This window comes from Rhamphochromis sp. 'chilingali' (genome assembly GCF_963969265.1).
Source record: "Rhamphochromis sp. 'chilingali' genome assembly, chromosome: 15".
Lineage (NCBI taxonomy): Eukaryota > Metazoa > Chordata > Actinopteri > Cichliformes > Cichlidae > Rhamphochromis > Rhamphochromis sp. 'chilingali'.
The window spans coordinates 1,680,836-1,704,430 of NC_137942.1; the positions used below are offsets into that span (position 1 = coordinate 1,680,836).

Genomic DNA, 23,595 nt, shown 5'->3' on the forward strand with positions numbered 1-23,595 from the left:
GTTTAGCGCGTTACCAAAACCACCAGCGGGCCCCTCAGACTGAAGGCCTGCAGGCTTGCGACCAATCACACTTCAGGAGAGCCGTGAGCATCAGGCACCGCTGATCGTCGACGCTTCAACGTTTTTAATGGTTTTGAAGCTACAAACATACGACTCCGCTTCCTGTCTGCGGCCGACACAGGATGGAGCGGTACAAGATAAATCGGGAGCTTTTACTCTGAAAATCCTCGTGCATATTTTCGGTCTTGTTCCCACCGCAGGACCAAAAGCCTTTTGAGGAACTGGGGTCATTTATCTGCGTTTCCTCCACAGGAGTCCAAACAAAGCCCAGAAACTCCCTTCAGCCACTTCCTGAAGAAGCTCCGAATCCTCCATCTGATGTTTTTGTAATTCTCATTTTGGCCACAAGGAGACGACGAGCACACTGCATTTAAAAGATGGATGTTGCTGCTGCAGACGCCGTTTGGTTAGTGAAGTCCCGTTTTTCACTCGTGCTTTTAGGCGGGAACGATCTGACTGAAAACGGCACATCCCGCTGAGCCTCAGATCACCATGACAACCATAAACTACGAATCTCCTTCATGTTTTATTCAGACGAGAAGCTGAGACCACAAACAGGAAAATGTTCGCAGAGCGACGCGCTTCTCTACAACTAACCCTTCCTGCAGCTAGGAGTCGCCCCCTGCTGGCCATTAGGAAGAACGCAGGTTTAAGGCACTTCTGCAGCGCGTTTTACACCATGCACAAGTGCCATTTAGCGCAGCACTTCCTGCGGCTGAAAACAAGTGTTAGAAAGAAAAAACTAAAGAGGGAAGCTGGAAAGACTCATTTTCATCCTGACAAACACTTCAGATCACACTCAGGAAAAACAAATCTGAGCTTCCAGAGTTTAGTAAAGGAACTGAGTTCTCTCAGATTTAGACGTGGGAACCCGATTACAGGGCTGAAGGACGGTTCCTGGGTTCTTGGGACCTTTAGGCTCCTGGGTGGTGGAGGAAACGCACCGCTGCCGTCCCGTTAGCACACCGGGGTAACACCGCCGCCTCCTTTTGTGGTTTCACGCAGTTCATCTATGAGGACACCTGAGCCTCCGCCTGACACGGGAAAACAAACAAAAAAACCAAAAAAACCCAGCAGCATTTCACCCACAGCGTCCCGTCCACACCGACTCAGAGCGAGCACGAGGTAAAAGTCACTGAATCTGGAGGAATGATGGGGAAAGTGGTTTCATTTCCCCTTCAGTTTATTCTTTTTATAGAGGCTTTTATTTTTCCTTGGATTGAGGTAACCTGCCACGGTGGAGACACACCCCTGTCAAACACTCAATAAATTAAAAGAAAACGTCACCGTCACTTCCTCTTCCTGTTAGCGAGGGCGGAGGAGGCGAGCGGGGAAGTGTCAGAACACACGCTGAGACGGGAGGGAAAAGTCCACATTAGGGGAGAAGCTGCCACATATCTGCAGATATCTCTTTCTGATCAGAACACCGCATCAGACGACTCAAAGCAGTCACAATTTCCTGTCGTCCTTTTCAAAATAAGAGTCTGCCACCACACAGCCTGGAGAAATGAAACTGAGGACGATGAATTCCTGATTAAACTCCTGCTGGACGAGGGAGAAGGGTGGTCAAACACAAGAACCGAACAGCTCGCCGGGGGGTTGGGGGGGCAAAGGTAACCGTGTGTGCAGAAACACCTGTTGGTTAAAACCTGCTACATCTGTGAAATTGCATTATCATCACCACGCGGCCGCCATGAAGACGCCGCGAGGTGAAAACACAGTGAGTGATGTGGTATTTATAAAGAAAGGAAACAAAGACCTTGGCGATGTTTGGCGGGCGATGATGTCATACCGACCAACCCATTACATTGTAGGCAGCCCCGCCCCCCACCGTGTTTATCGCCTTTTCGAATGAATCCGTATTGCACAGGGCTGGAATGACTTCAAACATCAGCTAAGCATCGAATCTACCAAACAGTTAAAATCTTTAAAGTCTCTACGAACACATGAAAATCCAAATCCAGTCCACTTCCTGTGTCTCACGTCAGCAGCTTTTTTTTTTTTTTTTTTTTTTTTTTTTTTTAAGTTCAGCACCGAAAAACGCCGAGCGTCAGAAGTTTGGGTCGAATCACGGGGGAGGAAATATTTGAGGTTTTTCACGAGGTCCTGGTGTGGGCGGGTGTGACGGTCTCCTCCAGGTGAAGGGAAAAAAACAAAAAACAAAAAAGGAAGAAGAAGAAAAGATGACCCAAACTCTTCAGTGCTTTCAGATGCCACAGCCAATGAAATCCCCTCTCAAACTGCCGTCGCTCCTCGAGATGCAGAGGAGCGCCGTTCATCTCTCCTCCTTCCTGGACACCTTAGAGGAGTGCCACGCAGTGGACCTGTGGAAACAAAGACGGTGAGTGTTCACCAGGCCAGGGCGACGTCATAGTCCTCAAAGAGACAGACGCTCATTTTTCTGTTAGAGACAATACTGAGGTCACCTTATTCAATGTAATGTATACAGCACCAAACCACAACAGCAGCCTCCTCAAGGCGGTTTATATTGTAACCCCAACAATCAGACGGCCCCTACGAGCAAACACTTGGCAACAGTGGGAACAACAAAAAAAAAAAAAAAACACTCCCTTTTAACAGGAAGAGAGCTCCAGTAGAATCAGGCTCAGATGTGGAGGAGAGATTAATAATTAGATGCAGAGGTGTATAAACAGGGATTAAGGAAGAAGTCTGAGGAGCTTGGAAAGAAAAGCGTCTGGACTTCTTTAAGTTGCTTGAAGACGTTTCACCTCTCATCCGAAAAGCTTCTTCAGTTCTAAGGTCAAATGGTGGAGGGTGGCAGGTTAAAGCCCTGTGGGAGTGCCCCCCCAAGAGGGTCAATGGGATCTGGGACTCTCCACCATTTGACCCTAGAACTGAAAAAGTGTTTAAGACTTAAAAGTTGAATGAAGAAAACGCCTGTATGAGCTGCACTCGGTGACAGTAGGAATAAAGAACTCCTAAACAGGAAGAGACCACAAACAGAGCCGGATCAGGCTTATCTTGTAGTTTTGCACCGAGTCTATGTTATCAGTTTCAGCACAAACGCATTGATTTTAACGTCGCCTTGTTTTCCTCAACCCACCCTGAAGTCCTGCCCTCCTCATCCTCCTCACCTGATGAAGGTCTTGAAGGCAGCACTCTGAGGATTGATGCACAGCGGCACCCGTTTGCCCTGCTGGTGCTCCGTGATGAAGCGATGGATCAACTCTGAGGACAGAAACGGGATCATCAGCCGCAATCAGTCGCAAACATCACAAAGGAAGCTTACAGCTGTAACCTCCAGTTATGGAGGACAAACTGCAAAAATCATTATATATAAAAAAAACAAAACAAAAACCCCACAGTATACCACACACACCACAAAGAATAATAAAATATCTAAATTAAATACGGTATTATAGAAAAACAAATAATTTCAAGAGTTTCAAATCATCTCGATGATGATTTCACCAGGTTTAGACCTCCACACTCCACTTTCACAGTGAAGGCTACTGCTCTCTCTCTCAGAGTTAGTGTTTGTTTGTAGGGCTTTTATTATGAAAGGTAAAGAGGATGTTTGTCAAAGACTTGTTTGACTGTGCGACATCAATCACCTGCTGCTGGGAAAATTAAAGTAAAAACCTGTAACAAACATTACGTGGCTACGGCTCGGCCATATTATACCGTTCACAGTACAACGCTACAACGTTGGGCAACGATAAGAAAATGAAATATCGCGATAGAATATGGGTAAAACGCTCATGCGCAGTGCCTTTGTTTTCACACTGCGTGGTGTTTGTCCGTCAGATACACAAATTGTTTTGTAGAACATGCAAGCGGCCGTCGTTATTGCCGTATTTGTCAGACTACGGTGCTCGTAAATCTGGGAGTAATCTGGGTCCTAAAGTCAAACGAACACTGCAGCATCACTGAGAGTTAAACTGTCTAAATTCTTTCATCTTTAATAAAATGATCAGCGTTGCTGCTTTACCAGGTGTAACTATGAAGTTTAACATCCAGGCATCCATGAAAACAGAATTCATTACATTTAACGGAGTTAGACGTTAGCAGGAAGTTAGCGGAAGTTAGCTCGCTAATTACTTAAACACGCACACTTTACTTTTACTTTTATAGCATGTTCTGACAGAGATTTCTGAAGCATTCAAACATACAGCTCTGCTACCACTTCCAACATGAATGAAAGCAGAAAACTAAACAGCAGTGACGTTTGTAGGGTTACTGAAGTTGGACTAGCTGCTATATAATGATGTGCTACGTGACCGCTAGCTACACAGCTATGTTAGCATAGCATAAACAGTGAAGCTGCAGGATGAATGCTAACTTTCTTCCACCCGATTAAAGTTAACGTGAAGGTTCCTGATGGTTAGAGACAAATGCAATCGCATGGCAGGATGCTGTAAACGGACCAAACTTCAGTCAGGAGAACAACTGAGATAATCCATCCACAATACGAGGTTAGTCATTAATATACTGCAACAACACAGGAACAGAGCTGCTGTGATAGAATTCAGCATTAATGAATCAATGGTACAGAAGTGGAGGAAGCAAGAAGAATGAGTTTAATAAAGTTTGATTTATCTGACTGCTTTGTTTCGCTTAATGTGCCTTATAATCCCGTGCACCTTATGGTCCGAAAAATGCGTATTTGACTTTTTTATTTGGCACACTGCAGTTTAATGTTGCAAAGCTCCTCTTTTTAACTTCAGTGGATATTATACATGGTTAACTCAGGATATGTCAGCACATTTCTACTGGAGATGCCTTTGGTTAAACTTTCATCAAGGAATTTGCATTTGCACTGTTAAATGTTGTTAGCCAATTATATCGTCAGTTATATCGTTTTCACAAATTTTCAAATATATATCGTGATGAATATTTTTGCCCATATCGCCCTAATCTATTCGTGACCCAGAGCGAGTCGCGCTTTCATGCTCAGACTGCCGCCAAAGGAAAGCATCACGGTGCCGCCGGCGTACCTTTCCCCTGCCACACTGACAGCAGGCTGTTCTCGTAGCTGTGGCTGAACGGACGCTCAGCGACCGGCTCAAAGTCCCGGGTGTAAACTCGCCCGCTGGGGACGGAGTAGCAGCACTGACACATGCAGGTGTGGTAACGCAGACGCCCTTCATCCAGGTAAGGGTGGGAGAGGGCGTCGCTGCCCGAAATCCTCTTGGCCTGAAGAGAAGAGCAGAGGAACAGTGAATAATTCTCCAGCTGACGGATTCAGGTGAGACCATACCACCTTTATTTATAAAGCACTTTAACATAAAACCAGAGTTCACAAAGTGCTGTACATGCTAAAAGCATAAGTAAAGAAAATTAAAATGAGAAGATAAAATAAATAACTAAAAAAAAAACTAAAATAAATTAAAACATGTCAAAACAAATTAAGTCAACCCCTCTAATCAATGCCAAAGGCTTCAGCGAATAAATATGTTTTAAGAAGACTTTTAAATTCAGAGAGAGAAGAGGCCTGCCTAACATGCAAGGGTAGATCATTCCACAACTTTGGAGCAGCTACAGCAAAAGCACGATCACCTTTAGATTTATACTTAGTTTTTGGTACCTTAAGGAGCTGCTGATTGGCGGACCTAAGGGAACGGGGAGGTGTATATGGTTGTAGTAGCTCCGAGAGGTAAGGGGGGGGCCAGGCCATTAAGAGATTTAAAAGCAAATAAGAGAATTTTAAAAACAATCCTGAAATGTACAGGTAGCCAGTGGAGTGAAATTAAAATTGGGGTAATGTGCTCAAACTTTTTTGTTCCAGTTAAGAGACGTGCTGCAGCATTTTGCACAACCTGCAGGCGCCTAATGGACGCATCACTAACCCCAAAATAAAGTGCGTTACAATAATCCAGCCTAGAAGTAACAAAGGCATGGATTACTGTCTCAAAATGCTGTTTCGATAAGATAGCCAAAATAAAGCCTAATTCCCTCAAATGAAAAAAGCTAGATCTTACAACAGCTCTGACCTGGCTTTCAAGTTTAAGATTTGCCTCTATTTTAACTCCCAGATTAGTGATGACTGGTTTAACATACTGTGCCAGTGAACCAAGATCTATAATAGTGGCCTCAGAAGCGCCACCAAAAACCACCACTTCTGTTTTCTGTTCATTAAAATGTAAAAGGTTCAAAGCCATCCAGGCCCTTATTTCATCAAGGCATCTGAGCAGCGGGTCTACTGAGAAGCCATTTATCTTTTTAAGTGGGAAATAAATCTGGGAGTCATCGGCGTAGCAGTGGAAAGAAATCCCATGTTTCCTGAAAATAGACCAAAGGGGTCGGAGATCTAGAGAGAAAAGAAGCGGGCCTAAAACTGAACCCTGTGGGACCCCACATTGAAGAGAAGCAACAGAGGATACAAACTCCCCGAGTTTCACAGAGAAAGTTCGCTCTGCCAAATAGGATCTGAGCCACTGCAGTGCGGCACTCCGCATACCCACCAACTGCTCTAAATGGGAAATTAAAATATTATGATCCACTGTATCAAAAGCAGCAGTTAAATCTAACAGCACGATAATAACACAGTCACCTGAGTCATTTGCCAAAAACACATCATTAAAAACTCTTAAAAGGGCAGATTCGGTACTATGTAAAGCTTTAAAACCAGATTGGAAAACTTCTAAAATACCGTGTTCTTCTAGGAAGGACATTAATTGCTTGTAAACTACCTTTTCAAGAATCTTTGAGATAAAAGGCAGTTTGGAAATAGGTCTGTAATTCGCAATAATATCAGGATCAAGAGCAGGTTTCTTGAGTAGAGGCTGAATCACCGCATGTTTGAGATTGACAGGTACAACACCAGAGGACAAACTACTATTTACAATGGATTGTACAGCTGATGCTATAGTGAGAAAAACCTCTTTGAAAAATCGAGGAAGGAGAGCATCATAAGGGGAACCTGAGGGCTTCATGTGAGCAACCAACTCCTGCAGGCAGAGCAAGGAAACTGGCTCGAACCTGTCAAAGACAGCAGAGCTAGGGACAGGGGTAGAGCCCAAGTACTGAGCCCTGTGCAACACCCTCAAGGAAACTACCAGTCACACACATTCAGCCGGGTGTCACGTGAACATCTGTCCTGCTGGACTAAAACCAGCGCTCAGCTAACGAGTGACACCTGAGTTTGGCAGTGGATCAACAGCTGTGCTCGATCGTGTCACCACTTTCACGGAAAGGCCGTGCACGTGCTGCTTTTCATACAGCACAAATATCCACAGATACAAGGCGCAACCCGGGCACAGAGTTAAGGTCTCAGTGTGAGCAGAAGATTTAAAATGTCAGACGAGCTGCATTAAATCCACTCTGAGACGAAACGCTAACAAAACAAAAATCAGTCCAGTTCCTCGAATGAAAGGTGAAAATCTGCACTTCAAGCATCTGTTTGGTTTTTAAATCCACGGTGTTGAGAGAGACAACAGCTGTGACAAAAGCACAGCTGTGGAAACATCTGGGCTGCACCGCCCAGAGTTCCACCTTCTGGCTGCAGTAGTGAGTTACATCACAATGGATACTTATCAGTGGGACAGAAACCTTTTCTGTGCTGACGTCACCGAGTCGCCTCAGCTGTTACAGCTCAGCGATAACTGTCCAGGGTTTCATTTCCTCAGCAGTAAATATGATATCTGGTAACAGCAACAGTACGTGGCTCTCCTGAACCCCAAACTGTGACGAGGAAAAACCCTGAAGACCCATCAATCAGCTGGTGTTACTTACAAGTCCACAAGACCCGCTCACCAAATCACTCGCCAACGACTAAAAACCCAGAGATTTACCGCCGTCATGCTCGCTCTCTTCCGAGCTTCCTGCCAGGGTCGCCGACTCCTCTTCCTTCTTCTAACATCTAGAGACTTGTAGCCAATGGCGTGTGCCGCTCACCAAACTTACACCCTGAAAGAAGCGGCGAGGGCACCGAGCGGGAACGAAAGCCGAGCAGACCTCGCCGTTACAGGCGATGCGACTTAAAGCTGTTCGTTGGAGTAAAACAGCTGCAGCGTTAATTCAGACCGAGGTGTCCACGTTTGGGTCACAACAGCAAACATTAAACAGAACGAGCTGAAGGTCAGAAGACGACAGAGCGCCGGAGGAGCCGGACATCAGCTCAGCATCAACTCACCGGATCAAAGACCAGCATCCGGCAGAGGAGGTGCACGGCCTCGTGGGTCGCTCCGTCAGACAGCATGTAGAGCACCGACAGCGACGGCTGAGGACCAGAAACAGCACGAACAACAAGTCAGCACCGGAGACGCTGAGACGATCAACACAAAGAATGAATGCAGCAGAGTCACAGTCAACGTTTTTAAAACTTTAAGACTTCCTGGTTCAAGTGTTTGTGATCGTCTGCGGTACAAAAGTTTCAGACTTTTCAAAAACATGAATTGTGATTGTTTGTGCGAATGCGAGTCTGCAGCTGCAACGCAGCAGAACTTCAGGTCAGATCTGATCTTCCATCATCACTCTGTCCCACATTTCCCAGTAAACCCACCTCATTACCTGGCAGACATTTTGGATGTGTACCGTGTCTGTAAAGCGTTACACAACCACCACACGTTAGCGGGAGCTGCGGGGTGACCGAGTGGGCGGCTACTGTGAACACATGTGTGTAATAAAAGAAAGCAACGCGGCCTTCTTCCAGAGCAGAGAGCGGCGTGCTGCTGCTCAGCTCACGAGCACACCACGCAGTCACGTACCGGTTTGTGCGGCCCCCTCAGGATGTGGGCCCGGGCGCCCTCGCAGGCCGCTGCCAGGGCCGACAGAGGCGGCGTTCCCAGCAGGTCGGTGATCAGGTCCAGCTGCGACACAGAGACAGACCGCTTCACATCACAGAAGACCAGACAAAGGTTTGGATTTGTGGATCCTCAGAGCTGGAACAGCCGTGCCGCCATCTTTAATCCCACTTTCCGCGGCACGACTCAAACACGGATTCTACCTGAGCCGAGTCCACAGGTGAAACATTTTAACATGTTCATATAAACTGAAATCAAAGCTGAGAGGTGGATGTACATCAAAAGTTCAAAGGTCAAAGTTACGCATACATACCTGAACATCATCTTAGCCACACCTCTGAACTAACAGGAGGAGGAGCTAACCCTGTCACCTGACTGAACCTGTTATCAGCAGCTCTGCAGGTTTTTTTGTTTTTAAATGAATGTGTTGCCGGTTGCCGTGGCGCCCGGCGTCTCACCTGCTGAATGGGACTCTGAGCCTGGAAGAGGATGCGTCGCCCCAGCAGCTCGGCGAAGATGCAGCCCACCGACCACACGTCGATGGCCGAGCTGTAGTGCCGGCAGCCCATCAGCACCTCCGGCGCCCTGTAGTACTGAGTCACCACCTCCTGCGTCATGTGACGTGACGGGTCGGGCTCCTCCACACGCGCCAGGCCGAAGTCACAAATCTGAGCAAAATGGAAAAAACGTCAACAGCTCTATCCGAGTCACTCGAGCAAGCAGCTGATTGGTTTCCTCGTGTTTTGGAAAGGCGGCAACTTTTGTCCCTCCCACAGCGCAGCGTCAGGCCCAAACGCAGCAAAGACGTTTCAACACCACGAAAATCTGAGTAACTTCCCAACGAGTGGTTTCCTCAGACTCATCGGCTCCTCCTGCTTGGTGTAGCTACAAACGCCGCTGTGAGAGCATCGCCGTCTCTGAGCCTGGTACAGGTCGGAAAAGTATCTGTTGTATGTGTTAATTATTGCCACAACGATCGTGTTTTAAATAAAGCGCGCCTCGTTTTTGCCCTTAAAAATCTCAAACAGACGCCCTCGTCCAGTCGCTAAACCCCGCCCCTTTTCCACTCCAGTTTCAGCTTTAACTGGTGATTTCATGAACGGGAGCCGTGCGTCTCTCTGCACCACGCCTGCCACAGACTGGGGATCTGTGACCCCCCCGCCCCCCGCTTAAACAGCTGTGATAGGCTCCACCCCCTGGATCATCAGAAAACCGTTCCAACGTTTTAGCCGCCAGCACTGACCGCGGTGGTTTTGCAGGTGTCGATTTTGCATCTCGACCGTAACGCAGAGCAGCACAAGTTACCATGGCAATGTACTTGGTAACAAGCGAACCGCCTTCATAACCCCGGTAACCAGGCCTCGCGGCCTCTGATACAGGCGAGTGCGGCGTTACCTTGAGCAGGCAGTTGCTGTTGACCAGCAGGTTTCCGGGTTTGATGTCTCTGTGCAGGATCCCAGCGGAGTGCAGGTACTTCAAACCTGGACAGGAAACAGAGAGGAGGTCAGAGTTTTAAGCCTTCACCTGCTGAACCTCGATTCTGCACCGCTTATAAACGTCTGTATTGATATGCGCCGAGGTCGTCACCTTCATGGAGGAAAGAGTTAAAGTCGTCCTCCTGGTGAGCGACGACAACGTTTAAATCAGCGGTCCCCGCCGTCCGGTTTATGCCCAACAACATTTTCACAGGCCGGCCTTTAAGGTGTCGCAGATAAATACAACAAAATCAAACCGGCACCAAAAGAAGATTTATTCATAACGCAGGAAAGACCCGGAGAAACCGAGTGAACGATAGAAACGAGCCTCAACTCTCGCGGCCCGGGACTGGTCCGTGGTCCGGGGACCGCTGGTCTAAACCACCAGCATCACTGTGACGACTTCTTTCACTCTCCTCCGTTTCTGCTATTCTGCTTCCATCTCGAGACATCACACGTCACCGACCCGCCCGGCGAGGTGACGAAGACAACTAACTCCCAGAACTACAGCAGGAAACTCACTTCCTCCAGTGAAGTTTAAAATTTCATTACTAATCTGAGATTTAAAGGGAAAGATGGAGCCTGCAGTAGGACACGCTGCTCGCTGCAGCTTATGAGACCGTCACAGGAAAGTAAACAAAGCGAGGCAGCGAGACTGAACGACTGTTTAAATATAGGCCGAGACATTCGGAGGCGGATGATGATCGGCAGCTTTGCCTCTTCAGGAGAAAGATGGACGTGTGCGTTTGAAGCCGGCGGTGTATTTAAATCTCGTACTGAACGCGATCATGTCGCTCGGCCCGTGTGGCGGCGGGACGCGAAAGAGCCGGCTCACCTCGGAGGATCTGGTAGAGGAAGACCTTGATGTGGTCCGTGGTGAGCGGCTGAGGAGACACAATCACTTTGTGGAGGTCGCTCTGCATCAGCTCTGTTATCACGTAGCTGCGGGGCGGTGAGCAGTCAAGGAAAAAAAATAAAATGCACACGCTCACACACGGACCGACCTCCGCCTACACGAGCACGACGCATCGCCCAGCACCGGCCTCCGAGGCGGGGGAGCGCCGGGGCCGCTCAGTGAAAAGTGCCGATGTAACATTTTTTAGAAATGATGCACATTCAATATTCATCAGCAGCCTCGTGCTTCACATCTGCGAGGAGCTGGATTTAGACCGGACACCGGCGGCTAAATTAAGCGAGTTAAAGGAGGACGTGAGGGAGAACTAATGAGGAGAAACTGGGACAGAAGGACTGAAGGATACATCTCCTCGAAGCAGTCGATCTGCGGAGGCTGCAGAATGTCCAGAGCCGACAGAACCTGCACGGAGAGAGAAAAACGGCATCAGCTCAGCGTCCACATCCAAATAAGAGCCTCTTCAAAATAAAAGCGCCCGCAGGTCGTTACATTGTCGTGTTTGAAGAAGCACAGCATCCGCAGCTCTCTGAAGACCCTCTTGCAGGAGACCAGGTTCTGGAAGACGTTGGGCATCTTCTTCAAAGCCACCTTCCGGCCGTCCCGAGGATCGGTCACCGACCTGTGAGGAAACGAGGCGCATGCTTCCTGTCACAGCTAGAAGACAGTCTGACGACACAGTTTAGGGTCGCTCGGTCTGCAGACACACAACAGCTAACTGCTGCTCAAAGTGAATAAAGTTACAGTGAGTCACAGGTTCAGCGCAGCGACTCTAGTGCTCGACACAAAGCAGGCCTCAGGCCATGGCGGGTTAATCCTTTAAGTTTGGGCTGAAAACGCTGCATCTAAGAGACGAGACGGTGCTGCTGGAGGACAGGTGCAGTTACCCAAGTGTGGGGCTCACGTCACACACCTACATCAGCCTCACTGTGAAGCAGAGGCCACGTTCATATGGATGCAACTGCAAATGAGCCGTGTATTCCTCATATGCTGATGCCAAACCACATACAGGGACGTGCACGCCCACGGTACCAGAAGATCAGGGCCAAACATTTTTACTATGACTGTTTAACCAACACGACTCATGAACGTACACAGGAAGCAGAATTAAAGCTTCACAGTAAATGTGCTGGCCCCTCTTTGGGCTGCAGCGTCTCTGGTGGACGGCGCTAATCTAAAGACGAGGGAAACAAGCTGCTCGTCTGCACACGGCTTCACCTGGAAAACAGACATTTATAAAAAACACTCAGTGAGGGGGAGCTCTGATTGGTCAGTTACATTAAAATGAATCCCTGTATGAGGTCTTTAAACCTCCGATGTGATTATTAAAGTAAACTGAACAGAGTGTGGAAGACAAGACGAAGAGCAGCATCAGCTCCTTTGACCTTTGAATAAATCTTGTTTCACTGAGCCTGATTTAGCAGCCTGTCACAGACCCCCCCCCCCCCAGCAGCAGTGAAGATGATGCTGTTGTAGTTTGCGGTGGAGCCTCAGGCGGCCGTGGTTTGGTCTACAGTAATGATGTGCAGTTCTCACAGACAGTTTTACTCTCCAAACTCCAGCTCCTATACCAGCTGGGAAGCAACCGTGACGTTTACCTGTCGTGAATCCAGCCCGGCTTACATAACAGCAAACACACATTTTCTAACATGTTCTACACGACCTGTTGACTTATCGGCCCACTGACAACCAATCACACGGGTTCAGGCTTTATCCAAAACACACAACCCTGAGGACAGCTTGGCCAGGTTACAGCTGGGGGGCAAGGCCTCAGGCTGCAGCTGTGCAGAGCATCAAAGGTCTAAAACCACTCAAACCAGCTTAACCAGAAATGATCAGAGGCTGGTGATGAACCCAGATGGCGATGAGGTGATGCCATCTTGTGTGGTGACAGTTTGAGCGCATGTAAACAAAGATGGAGCTGAGTTTCAAGTCTGCACAAACAAGATGGAAGTCGGAGCAGAGGGAGCTTTCTGACAGCAGGGATGTGAAGCATGATTACGATCACAGCGTTTTCTTACCAAACAACTCCAAATGCGCCATAACCGATGGGTCGGTCTGGCTCCATCTCTGCGGGGCTCGGCACCTCGCTGGCTGGGTTGCTGTAGGGCTGAGGCACCGCCGCGCCGCCGCCGGTGCTTCCTCCGAGGGCTGTGGGGTGACGAGGGGTCCCTGCCGGGGCGGTGGGTCCGGTGAGGCACGGTGTGGCGCTGAGGCCCGTGGAGGGGGCTCCGCAGGAGGAGCTCACGCAGAAATACTTGTGGCCCAGCTCAGAGCCCGGAAATAGGTCTCCACACACGGTCTGCCGGCCTGCGCCGTGAAATGCCATCCTCCTCCCGGAGCACCACCCGGACACGGTCGCGTTATCTGCCGCTGCCTGCTGCTGCTAGGCTCGGAGGACCCGCAGCTCCCCGCTAAGCATGCCCAGCCTGTGAAGGAGGCAGACACACGTCAACGCGCTGTGGCTTGAAACACATAAACACGTTCACAGGCCGAAGTGTGCTAGTTAAATCCAGGCTAAATCCAGGCCCGCGGCGGAACGGACCTCCGACACAGCCGAGCCGAGCCACCTTTGTTTGTATCAGGCTGCGCTCACCTGGTTAGTGGAGCAGCTAGCATCCCCCGGCTAACTAACGAGTCAGCGTCCAAAAACAGAAATATAAAATAATCCACCCGCTGCTCCATCACCCAGCTCGGCTGCACAGAGACCACAGCACCCACTCAAGCACACGCATCGATATTCACTCTTATTTTTCTTCTAAAACCAATAAAACAAAAACGCGTCCGCAGCTAACCAGCTGTTCTGGCTAACCAGTTAACCCCCCCGATGACCCACATAACCATCACCGGCCGGACGAGCTGACCTAGATCGACTAAGAAAGCGAGCTTTCCCCCGCGAGGTCCAAAAATGAGCCTACAAACCTGACTCGGTTAAGCAGCCGATAGCATGACACGGAAACGGGCTTAAAGAAGGCGAGAAAAGCCGAGTTAAATCCTCGAGCTAGCCGGGATGGTTAGCCAGCGGAGCCGCTAGCTGCAGCTAGCTGCGGGCTGCTCACTAGCTGGCCGCGACGCCGTCACAGGCGGAGAAGAAGCGTCCATATAGGCGGTTTCTCCTCTTTTCCGGGTGGAGGTTCATCCAACGGCAGGTTCCGAGCGGGGCTTCGACCCAGCAGGGCTTCGGCTCCGGACTACAGCGACAGCTTAGCCCGGCTAGCCTGTAGGAGGAGCAGGTGAAGCCGGATGGGGAGGGTGGATGATTTTTTTTTTTTTTTCCCCCACTCTGCTGTAAACACTGGGTGACAAATTAAAGGAAAAGAAAACCCAGAATAAACGAGGATAAATGCAGGTGCTTCCTGACACAGGTGCGCCACATGATAACAGCCAATCAGCATCCAGCCCTGTTCTGCACAGGTGTGAACACAGCAGGCAGGTTCAGCGGATTCTGGAGGCGTTTAAAATGGATCAACAGGGCTGATTGTTGGCGACCATTATTGGTGCAAATTCTGGTATCGGTAGGACCCCACGTAAACACACGGCCGCTATCCCCGATAACAATGCCGATACTTTCATCCAGGTAATGTAGGGGAGAGGTGAATCCTCAACATGTTTGCAAATTCTGAACACATTTTAATGAGCACTACATCACTGTTTTTACTTTCCATAATAATTAGATAACACAACAGAAGATATTTCAGAATATTTCATTTTAAAACTTTGTTGGAGTCCTACGATGTAAATGTGCGTCTCTAAAGAACTCAGAGTCACCATCTGCTGTCTGTAAAACAAAAGACATCAATACAAATTCTATATTTATATATACATTTTATAAAATGATCTTTTTCCCAATTATTGGAGTAGTAGTATTTTTAATGTATTTTTCCATGACAAAAAATTATTTAACTACGCACTGAAACAATGTATCGATCTGACCGTTTATACGCAGCCAGTATTTGGATTATTATATAACACTCTTGATAATCGGTCATCATTGGGTTATATGGAGGACTCAAACTGCCACAGTTTAACATAAATAACTCAAATACGTCAAAGTATATTTAAATTAATTGAAGTAGTATTTTATAAAATGTGGCAAAAATGTATTTTAACCTGAATTAACAAATACAAAATATAGAAGTTTACAGGCAAAATAAACCCCATAAAATAAAATACTTATCATCTGATTTATACTTTTTAAATATTGATTTGATATAAATTTAACCCTGATTCATTCTTTTTTATATGGACTTTGTTTTGAAGCCTTTCCTTACACAGAGCCCAGTATTACAGGAACTACTTTGACTGTTTTAATATGGAGGACTAACAAATACTTATATATTAAAAAAAAAAAAAGTACTTTCTATTAAAGGCAAACACGGGGGATGCAGCAGACAAATGGATTCATATTTAAGGAAGAAAAGTCCTGAGCATAAGTTAGCGCTATCTCACCTCAGTCTGAGGCTCAGACTGAATAGAAACATTACGAGCTGCTAAATCGGAGCTAACGGGCCCGTTAGCTTTTCTGAGCCGGTTCACCGACACCTTTAACTTGTTTCAGTGCTTCAGATGAAACATCCACATTCAGCACCCACTCAGACACTGTGAAGATGACCTGAACTCGAGTCCACACGTGCGTTTTACTGCCTTTTAATACAGTAACAGTAACGAGGCGCTATGCACTATGCATCAAGTACAATCAATATGCACAGCCACAGAAAATGTGTCACCAAGGTAGCTACAAATTACATGGCAAGTTCAAGAGTTACAAATCAGCATCCAGAGTAAGAACGAAGATCATACGAAGCAGAGAAGTTATGCACATTCAGTGTTCAGGGGGAATATCCACAAACAACTATCGGTCTGCCGTTATCTGCTTTATAAAAGTGTGTATGTACAGCGTGGGCCGTCAGAAACACCCGCTCCCCACTCAAAGGCAAACCGGACACCGCTTGGCAATAAATTAGAAGAGAAAATGAGATAAATGGTGTTACTGAGGTCTCTGGGCCAGTTTCCTGGTGTTAAACACGGATATCATGGATCAGAAATGGTGTAAAAATGGCGACGGCGGCTTTACAAAAATCAAGAGCGGCTGAAAATGAAAACAATGAAGTGATGATAACAGCTAAGCGCCAAGCCAGGAGAATAAAAACACACATTAGTTAATAACTGATGGGTCCTCTGTTGTGCAGGACTCCAGAGTCGGTAGTGTGAACGCAGAGAGCGCCTCCCAGTGCTGGAGGCCGGTCAGCTGACAGAGGTGGGCGTCGCGGGAACAAACCGAGGTCGCCGTCCTCACAGAGCCACGGAGAAGTCGTGGCACTCTCCATCCAGATGTGGCAGGAAACAACCTGAGACAGAAAAATCAAAGCTCACCTCATTTCATAAAAAAAGGTGCAGCAGAGTCCAGGACTACAAACATGGCGCCATTAATGAGCAGAATGGATCCACACACCTGCTCCGGTGGCTCCTCCTACGTGTCCTTGCTTCCTTTTGCCTCGACTCCTGCGACTCCCCCCTCGACTCCACCCCACCTCCGCCCCTGATCCCCTTCCCTGCAGTCCCACCCCAGCTCTCCCCTGCCCCCACTCGCCCCCCAGCGTGCTAGCTGTGGGGCTGCGGGGCGATACCGGAGCAGTCAGTGACCAGCAGTCCCACTGTGCTAGCACTGGACACCGTGACCGCCACGCTGGTGGTGCCCACGGGCCCCGTGCTCGTCTGGTCGGGGGTGGGGTCGCCCTGGTTGGCGTGAGTGCCCATGTGACCCTGGAGCTGCGTGGCCGTCTTGCACTGTACCCCGCACAGCTGGCAGAGCAGCACGCCGCCGGCCCCGGTCCCGCCGAAAGCCCCCCGCGCCCCGCCGCTCTCCTTCCACTCCTGGCCGTGGTGCTTCTGGGCGTGGACGCGCAGGTAGGTGAGGGTGGTGAAGCCTGCGGGACAAGAGCACACAGACACGTGAAGGCGGGGTGATGGCGGACTGTCGGTGGTGCTTTCTCGTGACGCAGCCATGTCTTACTGCGGTTGCAGAGGTGGCAGGCGTGGTGCTGTGATTGGTTGTGGACCCGCATGTGGTCGGTGATGTAAGCGGCCGACAGCAGCTTCCCGCAGATGTGACACGGCACCTTCTCCTCGTGGCGAATCAGGTGAGCACGGAGGCGATCCCGTGTGGCAAACGCTGACGTGCACGTCTGCAGAAAACAGGAAGGCGTGGATGAAACGAGTGAAATTTTCAAAATAAGACGTAGTTGCTTATCAAAACACTTAAGAGGACGAAATGGTCTAAATGTAAAATTTGATGCTTTTTATTGAAATTTTGATGTTGTGGTTTTCTGAATGCAGGACTGGCGGTGCTGGTTTAGAAACAGGAAACAGGTGTTACCGTGCACTTGAACGGCCTCTCTGTGGAGTGCACCTGTCGCACGTGACTGTTGAGGTGGTCCGGTCTGAAAATGCAAACAAGAATGAGATTCATGTTTTTTACTAACTGTTTAAATTGTATTAAGGTTTAAAGCATTATTAGGGGCGGGGCCTCTTTGACTGACAGGCGGCTGTAGCTGCTAACTGTGTGCTAGGCTTCACCTGAACTGGACCGTGTTTGTGCCAATGGAGCTTTTTTAATGACATCATCTGACCAATCATATGGCCGCTCTCTGAGCTCCAGCTTAGGTGAGATTCTGGGATTACGATTGGATGTTACTAATCGGCAGGTGTCTGTGTGCTGGCTACAAACAACCAACATGACGGCAACTATAAAGCTAAAATCCAGAGTAAAGAAACTGACGGATGACATCATGGTGGTTGCAGCCATCTTTTATTTACAGTGTGTGTTTGCTACAGGAAGTCTGGCTGTATAAAGTCTGGTTATGAAATGGTTCTAACTTATGAGCTGTGGTGTGTGGGGACACTGCTTCAGTTCACTTGGACGAGCTGAGTGAACAGCTTCCTGATGACTTCACAGGTTCAGGCACTAAAGTCGTGAAGCAGCATAAACTGTATATAGAAGAGGGACGAGGCAGCTGTGAGCAAATCAAGTCGAGCTGTTCCCATTTTCTCTTTCGGATGTTAGGACTGAAACGGGGGGACTCAAACAACTCGTCTTTGTTTTCCTGTTCTCATCAGTTTGTGTTCAATGAGACTTGAAATCAGAGGCTAAGATCAGAAGCTCATCAGGACATAGAGTCCTAAATAACCACAAAACAGTCACATCTACATCTTTCATGGTGTTGCAACTGCTAAATGTGAGCGGTTACATAAACGAGCTCTCTGTGAGGAGTTAACGCTGCCCGAGGAGCGGATGGCGCTCGTACCGAGAAAAGGCCTTGGCGCAGTGCGGGCAGATGTACGGCTTCTCCACGCCGCCCTGGTGCGAGCGCACATGGTAGCTCATCCTGTCTTTCCTCTTGAAGCGCTGCTGGCAGATGGGGCAGGAGTACGGCTTCTCGTCCGAGTGGGACAGCCGGTGGCGGTTGAGGTGGTAGACGTCCCTGAAGGCCTTTCCACAGGCCTCGCAGGCGTGGTTCTTCCTCACCTGATTGGTGCTGGGAATGGGATTAGGATTGGGATTCTGCGGGAAGAGGCAGAGAAGTTCAGTCGTAAATACACTCTGAAGTCTTTTCCTGCTGTCAGAGGGCCTCTCTCTGCTCCCGGCATCAACACTAGCTGATTATGATGCTCGTCTGAGGTTTTCTGATGTTTTGATCCACAAAGATTTAATTCAAATTGTGTGTTTATAACCGTGAATGTCAGCGGCCATGTTTCTGGACACTTCCTGCAGCTGCCGCTGGCATCAAAAGGCCCTGAATGGTCCTTTAATCTTGGCCTTACTCTCTGGCTCTCTTCCCGGTGAACCCACCTGCTCCATGGACCCAACGACAACAACGGCTGCCTGGATGGGCTGAGGCGGCGCAGCCATGGTTACTGTTGCCGGGGCGATGGACACAGACACCGGCTGGCCCTCCTGGTTGACGTGCTGGCCGGGCTGGGGGAGGGTCTCTTGGCCGGGAGCCGCGGGAGGGGGAGGAGGCTGCTGCGGGGGCAGGGCGAGGTGGAGGAGGGAGAGCGGGACCGTCTGCTTCTCCACCCGGCCGGCCTTCGCTCCGTCCTCCTTCTCCCGGGCCGCCCGATCCTTCATCTTGATGCCCGTGTGCACCGACTGGTGCCGCCGCAGGTTGTAGCTGTTCTTGAACTCCTTGTTGCAGGTGGCGCAGATGTGGGCGGGCCGGCTCGGCTTGGTGAGCGGTTTGACTGGCGGACATTAAAGTCACATTTTAGTCACAGTCAGTGCACTCTGAGTTTAACATTTGTCTGAAGAAACGTCGGTAATTTACTGACTTCAAACTAATCCTGTAACACTGGTTTGTAAACTGTTAGAGGACAAACTGAGCTCTAACACAACAAACACAGACAAAAAAAAGATAAATTCCTGAAGTGTTTATTTCTTTGTTGATTTACAATCTACGGAAAACTGAGCCGTACTCATGTATGGGGGACAAAAAAAGTGTCAACACAAATAACTGGCACCATTTTTAACCATTATGTGAAATATTGTGCCATAATACAGGGAAACCCTGCTGCTTAGCAACAAATCAAACCAATCAACTGCTAAAAAACACAATGTTGTGCAGAGTGTATGGAGGACTTTTCTGGAGAAATTTAAATAATTTTGATGAATTCTGCAGATCTGAGTAAAATCATTCAACATTTTTGGGCTTGAATAATGTGACCAAATGTGTCACTTTTTTAATATTGTTAAATATACTGTATATTTAACAATTTAACAACTTTGTACTGCACGTAACATTTGCAGCTGTAATCTTCAGTCATAACAATAATAATTATTATAATCATTTTTCTGTTACCACAATAAAAAGAAAACTGTTCCTGTTTCTGGAAGAGAAAACACGTCAAACCTGATAAATATGAAAATGAAAAACATGCGAGTTTTAATGAATGTATTTATTTTGCAGCTCTAACCTCAAAAATGTTCTTTCTTGTGTTTCTGTAAACAGGCTGATTAGTGAAACTTTTGGGTGTTTGGTTTCCCCTCACAGCTCAAACGTCTCCTGTACATCCAGTAAAAACTGTCTACACAGAAGAGCCCAGCGTGCTGCTAAAGTCACTGATACTCTGAAGTAAATCAGAGGACATAAACCACAAACATGAAGCCTGTTTTCTGCTCGTGAACTCTGACTCTGTGATAAGCGTGCAGAAAAATAACATCTCCCACTGATAACCAAACTGCTGACGCTGCAATAAAAGCCCAGAGTTCAGAAGATAACCTTTAAAAACGTCAATATCGGCCTGTTTGAACAACTTCAAAACACGTCAGTGACGAGGTTTAAACCCCGCCCCATCCTCACCTGGCAGCGGCTCCTCGCTCAGGGCGGCCGTGTCGACGGTGGACGGCGGTGTCACGATGTGCTCGCCCGGAGGACTCTGAGCCGAGCCGGTCAGCTCCGGCAGCAGCTCCGACTGTAGCGGCGTCTCGGGCTGACTCTGAGTCGGAGGCGTCTGCCGGAGGTCAGTGAGAAACATCTGAATTAACACACAGCCATTTACACCTGGAACATCCAGGCTCAATGGAAGCTTATTTACTGTAACAGTGTACACAGGGCAGGTGAGGGCGTGGCCCTATGGAGGACCAAAAGTGTCTACAAAGTAAACCAACATCTATAAATGACTGAATGTGTCATTAAATGCATCAAAAAGGACATTAATGATTAAAGTTTTGATGACAATGACGACAGGTGTAACATCAGGTGTAAGAGGGCGAGCTGAATGCAGAGGGAGAAGGTCCTGGCCCGAAACAACATAACATTTTCTGAATGATCTCCAGGCTGACAGCTCTGTGGAGGACTTCATCGGTGAGACGTGCAGAGTGCAGGAGAGCGCTCGGCTCTCAGTAAACCACGGCACATCTGGAAACACCAGCTCCGTCTGGAGCAATGCAAAGCTCTGTGACCCGTCTAAGCTTTGAAGGATGACGATAAGATCCCCGAGGTTCTGTGATGGGTTACAATAACCTGACGTCATGCAGGAGTCTGACAGCCCAAATTTCTTTTGCTTACAAAAAGAGCTCAGTATCGGTCAGCCCTGTGCAGCGCCCTCTTCAGGTCACCCCACAGATTTCATCTTCAGCTTTCTAGCAGACGCTCGGTAGCATGATGGTGCCACCACCGTGCTTTGCCATGGCCGTGCATTCGTTCAGTGATGCACGGTGTTGTTTCTGTTTCTGCAGCTTTCACAAATACGGCCAAAAAGTTCAACCTTGGCCTCATCAGACCACAACGACACATTTGCCCACATTTTTTAACAGTGCGCTGAAAAGTTTCTCTCCGTAAGAGAAACAGCTCAGAGCTCAGACGTGGGAACATCCGGCCTCTCAGAACGGCTTTCTTCTCGTCTTTTTGTTTTAGCACTGCCTGGCTAATTAGAAACCAGCCTTCAGAGGTTATAGGTCACAATCAAAGTGCAAAAAATATTTCGCTTGGCCTAATTTGTTTTTACTTCACACAAACCTGCCACAGCAGAGCTGCAGAACCAGTTTATGCTTCATGGGTCTTATGGAAGCATGAGAAGAAGCTGATAGTCTGTCATGTGCTTCAATACTTTGGCCAAAAGTAAAACACTTTTACTTACACTGTTGTTCAACATGAAGTTCGATTACAAACTAAAGCGGGTCGAGGAGTGTTTCTAAAGGGGTGTTTCTAAAGTATTTATTTGCCCCCTAAAGGGTTCATGCAGAGTGGCTGTAGCTCAGGAGGTAGAGCAGGAAGGTTGGTGGCTGGTCCTCCTAGTCTGCACCCCAAGTTGCTCTCCGGTGTATGGATGTGTGTGACTGTCAGTAGGCGCTTGTGTGAATGGGTAAAGCGCTCTGAGTGCTCCAGGACAGCAGAAGAGTGATATATAAGAATCAGTGAGGACAAACACAAATCCTTCTCTCACTTTCAGGGGACTGACAGGTTAAATAAGGAGGCAGTGCCCCGGGTGAGAGGTCAGCAGGATCAAAGTGGAGACAAGGGGATCCACACCAACAACTCCCCCCTGACCCCTCCGTGACCTCCCCACCTGCAGCAAAGCCCAACGGCCCCCACCCGCCCTCAAAAAGCCCAAACCACGCAGCAGCCACGGGAATTTAGCACTCACCTGAAAGAGGAAATTACTCCAGGAGGTGTCCATCCTGAAGGAGACCCAGCTGGGGACCGAAGAGGAGGAGGAGGAGGTGGAGGAGGGGGAGGTAGAAAAGCTCCGGGAGCTGCTGTGAAAACAAAACGCGAGGCCTGTATGGCAGCTCCCCTCCACCGACAGGGGAAATGAGTCCCAAAGCCCTGACACTTCTTAGAGAAGAAGCCTCCGAGAGGCAGGAGTTAATATGGCAGCTAAACAGTCACTGAGCAGATGCTTCTGTAAATGCGACAGAATGGTTGGTCTCATGCGTACTTGCTTTAATGGTGCGGTTTAATTTAATTTGCTTATGTCGACTGGAATAAAAATCTGCATGCAAAGTATTTTAATGGCGAAGCCGAGCAGTCGAGACGTGCTAATCATAGCAGCGGCTGTTCGGGACTCGTTTATAGCTCCGACAAGGCCGCAGCGTCGGCTTCCGAGCCTCGGAGTTGCGTAGGGCTCGTCCCCCGGCTAGAGCGCTCCCGGTCGGCCGCGGTCCGTGGCTCCGCCTCGGTGTCTGAATCGACAGGATGACATCTTTCTGTTTTTTTCAAACCCGCTCCCTCGCGCTCCCTCTCGCCCTCCCTCCCTTCGCTCTTTCTTCCTTTTCTTTTTTTATCTCTTCTTCACCCCCTCTGTCCCTCTCTGCTTTAAAGGGAAAGTATTTGGCGTATGCACCCTCCTCGCGGACCCCGTCTCGGCTCGTCTCGTGCCGCGCCGTCCCTCTCGCCCCCGCCACTTCTCGGTAGGCCGACAGATAATCAAATCCGACATTTATGGGATCAGCTCGGCCGTTAACTCCGCCACTTCGCTTAAAGGAACCCGAAAACTGGCGCTGCGCTGCGGGGAAGAGGTGGCAGGCGGTGATCCGAGCCGCGTTCGCGCCAAACTCTCCGGTAAAATGGTGTCGGGTTCGGCTAAAATGAGCCTTTATCCCCGAGCATCTTAAAGGTAACGATGCGCGCAAGTGCAACAGCTGGATTCAACCTCAAAACACATGACGTCCGTCCGTGAACGGGCCACACCGCGCGGCCCGCCAGACTCCATTCAAACGACTCTAAATTCCCGTCTCCGGCGGACTTACTGCACGATTGAGTGCTGACAGTAACACAGCCACGACACGAAGGACATCCCCACGAATCCGCTCGACCTTAAATGAGCACAGCTGGATTTTATTATTTTTTTGTTCAGCCATTGTAGTGCAGTTATCCTCAGCTCCTGTAACGCTAAATGCCATTTCCTGCTTTCTTCACACTTATTAAACTAATTTTATTCTTTTATT

At 48.6% G+C, this 23,595-nt stretch overlaps 2 protein-coding genes across 3 annotated transcripts; both read right to left on the bottom strand.

The window, feature by feature from the left end:
- Nucleotides 1-131: 131 nt before the first annotated feature.
- On the bottom strand, nucleotides 132-14,581 carry nlk1 (nemo-like kinase, type 1). Of its 2 annotated transcripts, none has more exons than XM_080905674.1 (12): nucleotides 14,073-14,581; nucleotides 13,172-13,579; nucleotides 11,643-11,772; nucleotides 11,500-11,555; nucleotides 11,076-11,182; nucleotides 10,161-10,246; nucleotides 9,224-9,433; nucleotides 8,730-8,831; nucleotides 8,156-8,242; nucleotides 5,019-5,217; nucleotides 3,156-3,249; nucleotides 132-2,384 (listed from the first exon to the last, which is right to left on the bottom strand). In XM_080905674.1, exons 2-12 carry the CDS (start codon nucleotides 13,477-13,479, stop codon nucleotides 2,336-2,338), a joined length of 1,428 nt encoding a protein of 475 aa, XP_080761800.1. In that variant the 5' UTR covers nucleotides 13,480-13,579; nucleotides 14,073-14,581; the 3' UTR covers nucleotides 132-2,335. The 2 variants fall into 2 exon arrangements, with proteins under 2 accessions (XP_080761800.1, XP_080761801.1); XM_080905675.1 differs by lacking the exon at nucleotides 14,073-14,581 and adding an exon at nucleotides 13,747-14,029.
- Nucleotides 14,582-15,781: 1,200 nt separating this feature from the next.
- Nucleotides 15,782-22,427, bottom strand: maza (MYC-associated zinc finger protein a (purine-binding transcription factor)). Its single transcript, XM_080905676.1, has 8 exons — nucleotides 22,293-22,427; nucleotides 20,507-20,657; nucleotides 19,000-19,391; nucleotides 18,455-18,711; nucleotides 17,527-17,590; nucleotides 17,164-17,335; nucleotides 16,603-17,077; nucleotides 15,782-16,498 (listed from the first exon to the last, which is right to left on the bottom strand). Exons 1-7 carry the CDS (start codon nucleotides 22,323-22,325, stop codon nucleotides 16,752-16,754), a joined length of 1,395 nt encoding a protein of 464 aa, XP_080761802.1. The 5' UTR covers nucleotides 22,326-22,427; the 3' UTR covers nucleotides 15,782-16,498; nucleotides 16,603-16,751.
- Nucleotides 22,428-23,595: the final 1,168 nt, after the last annotated feature.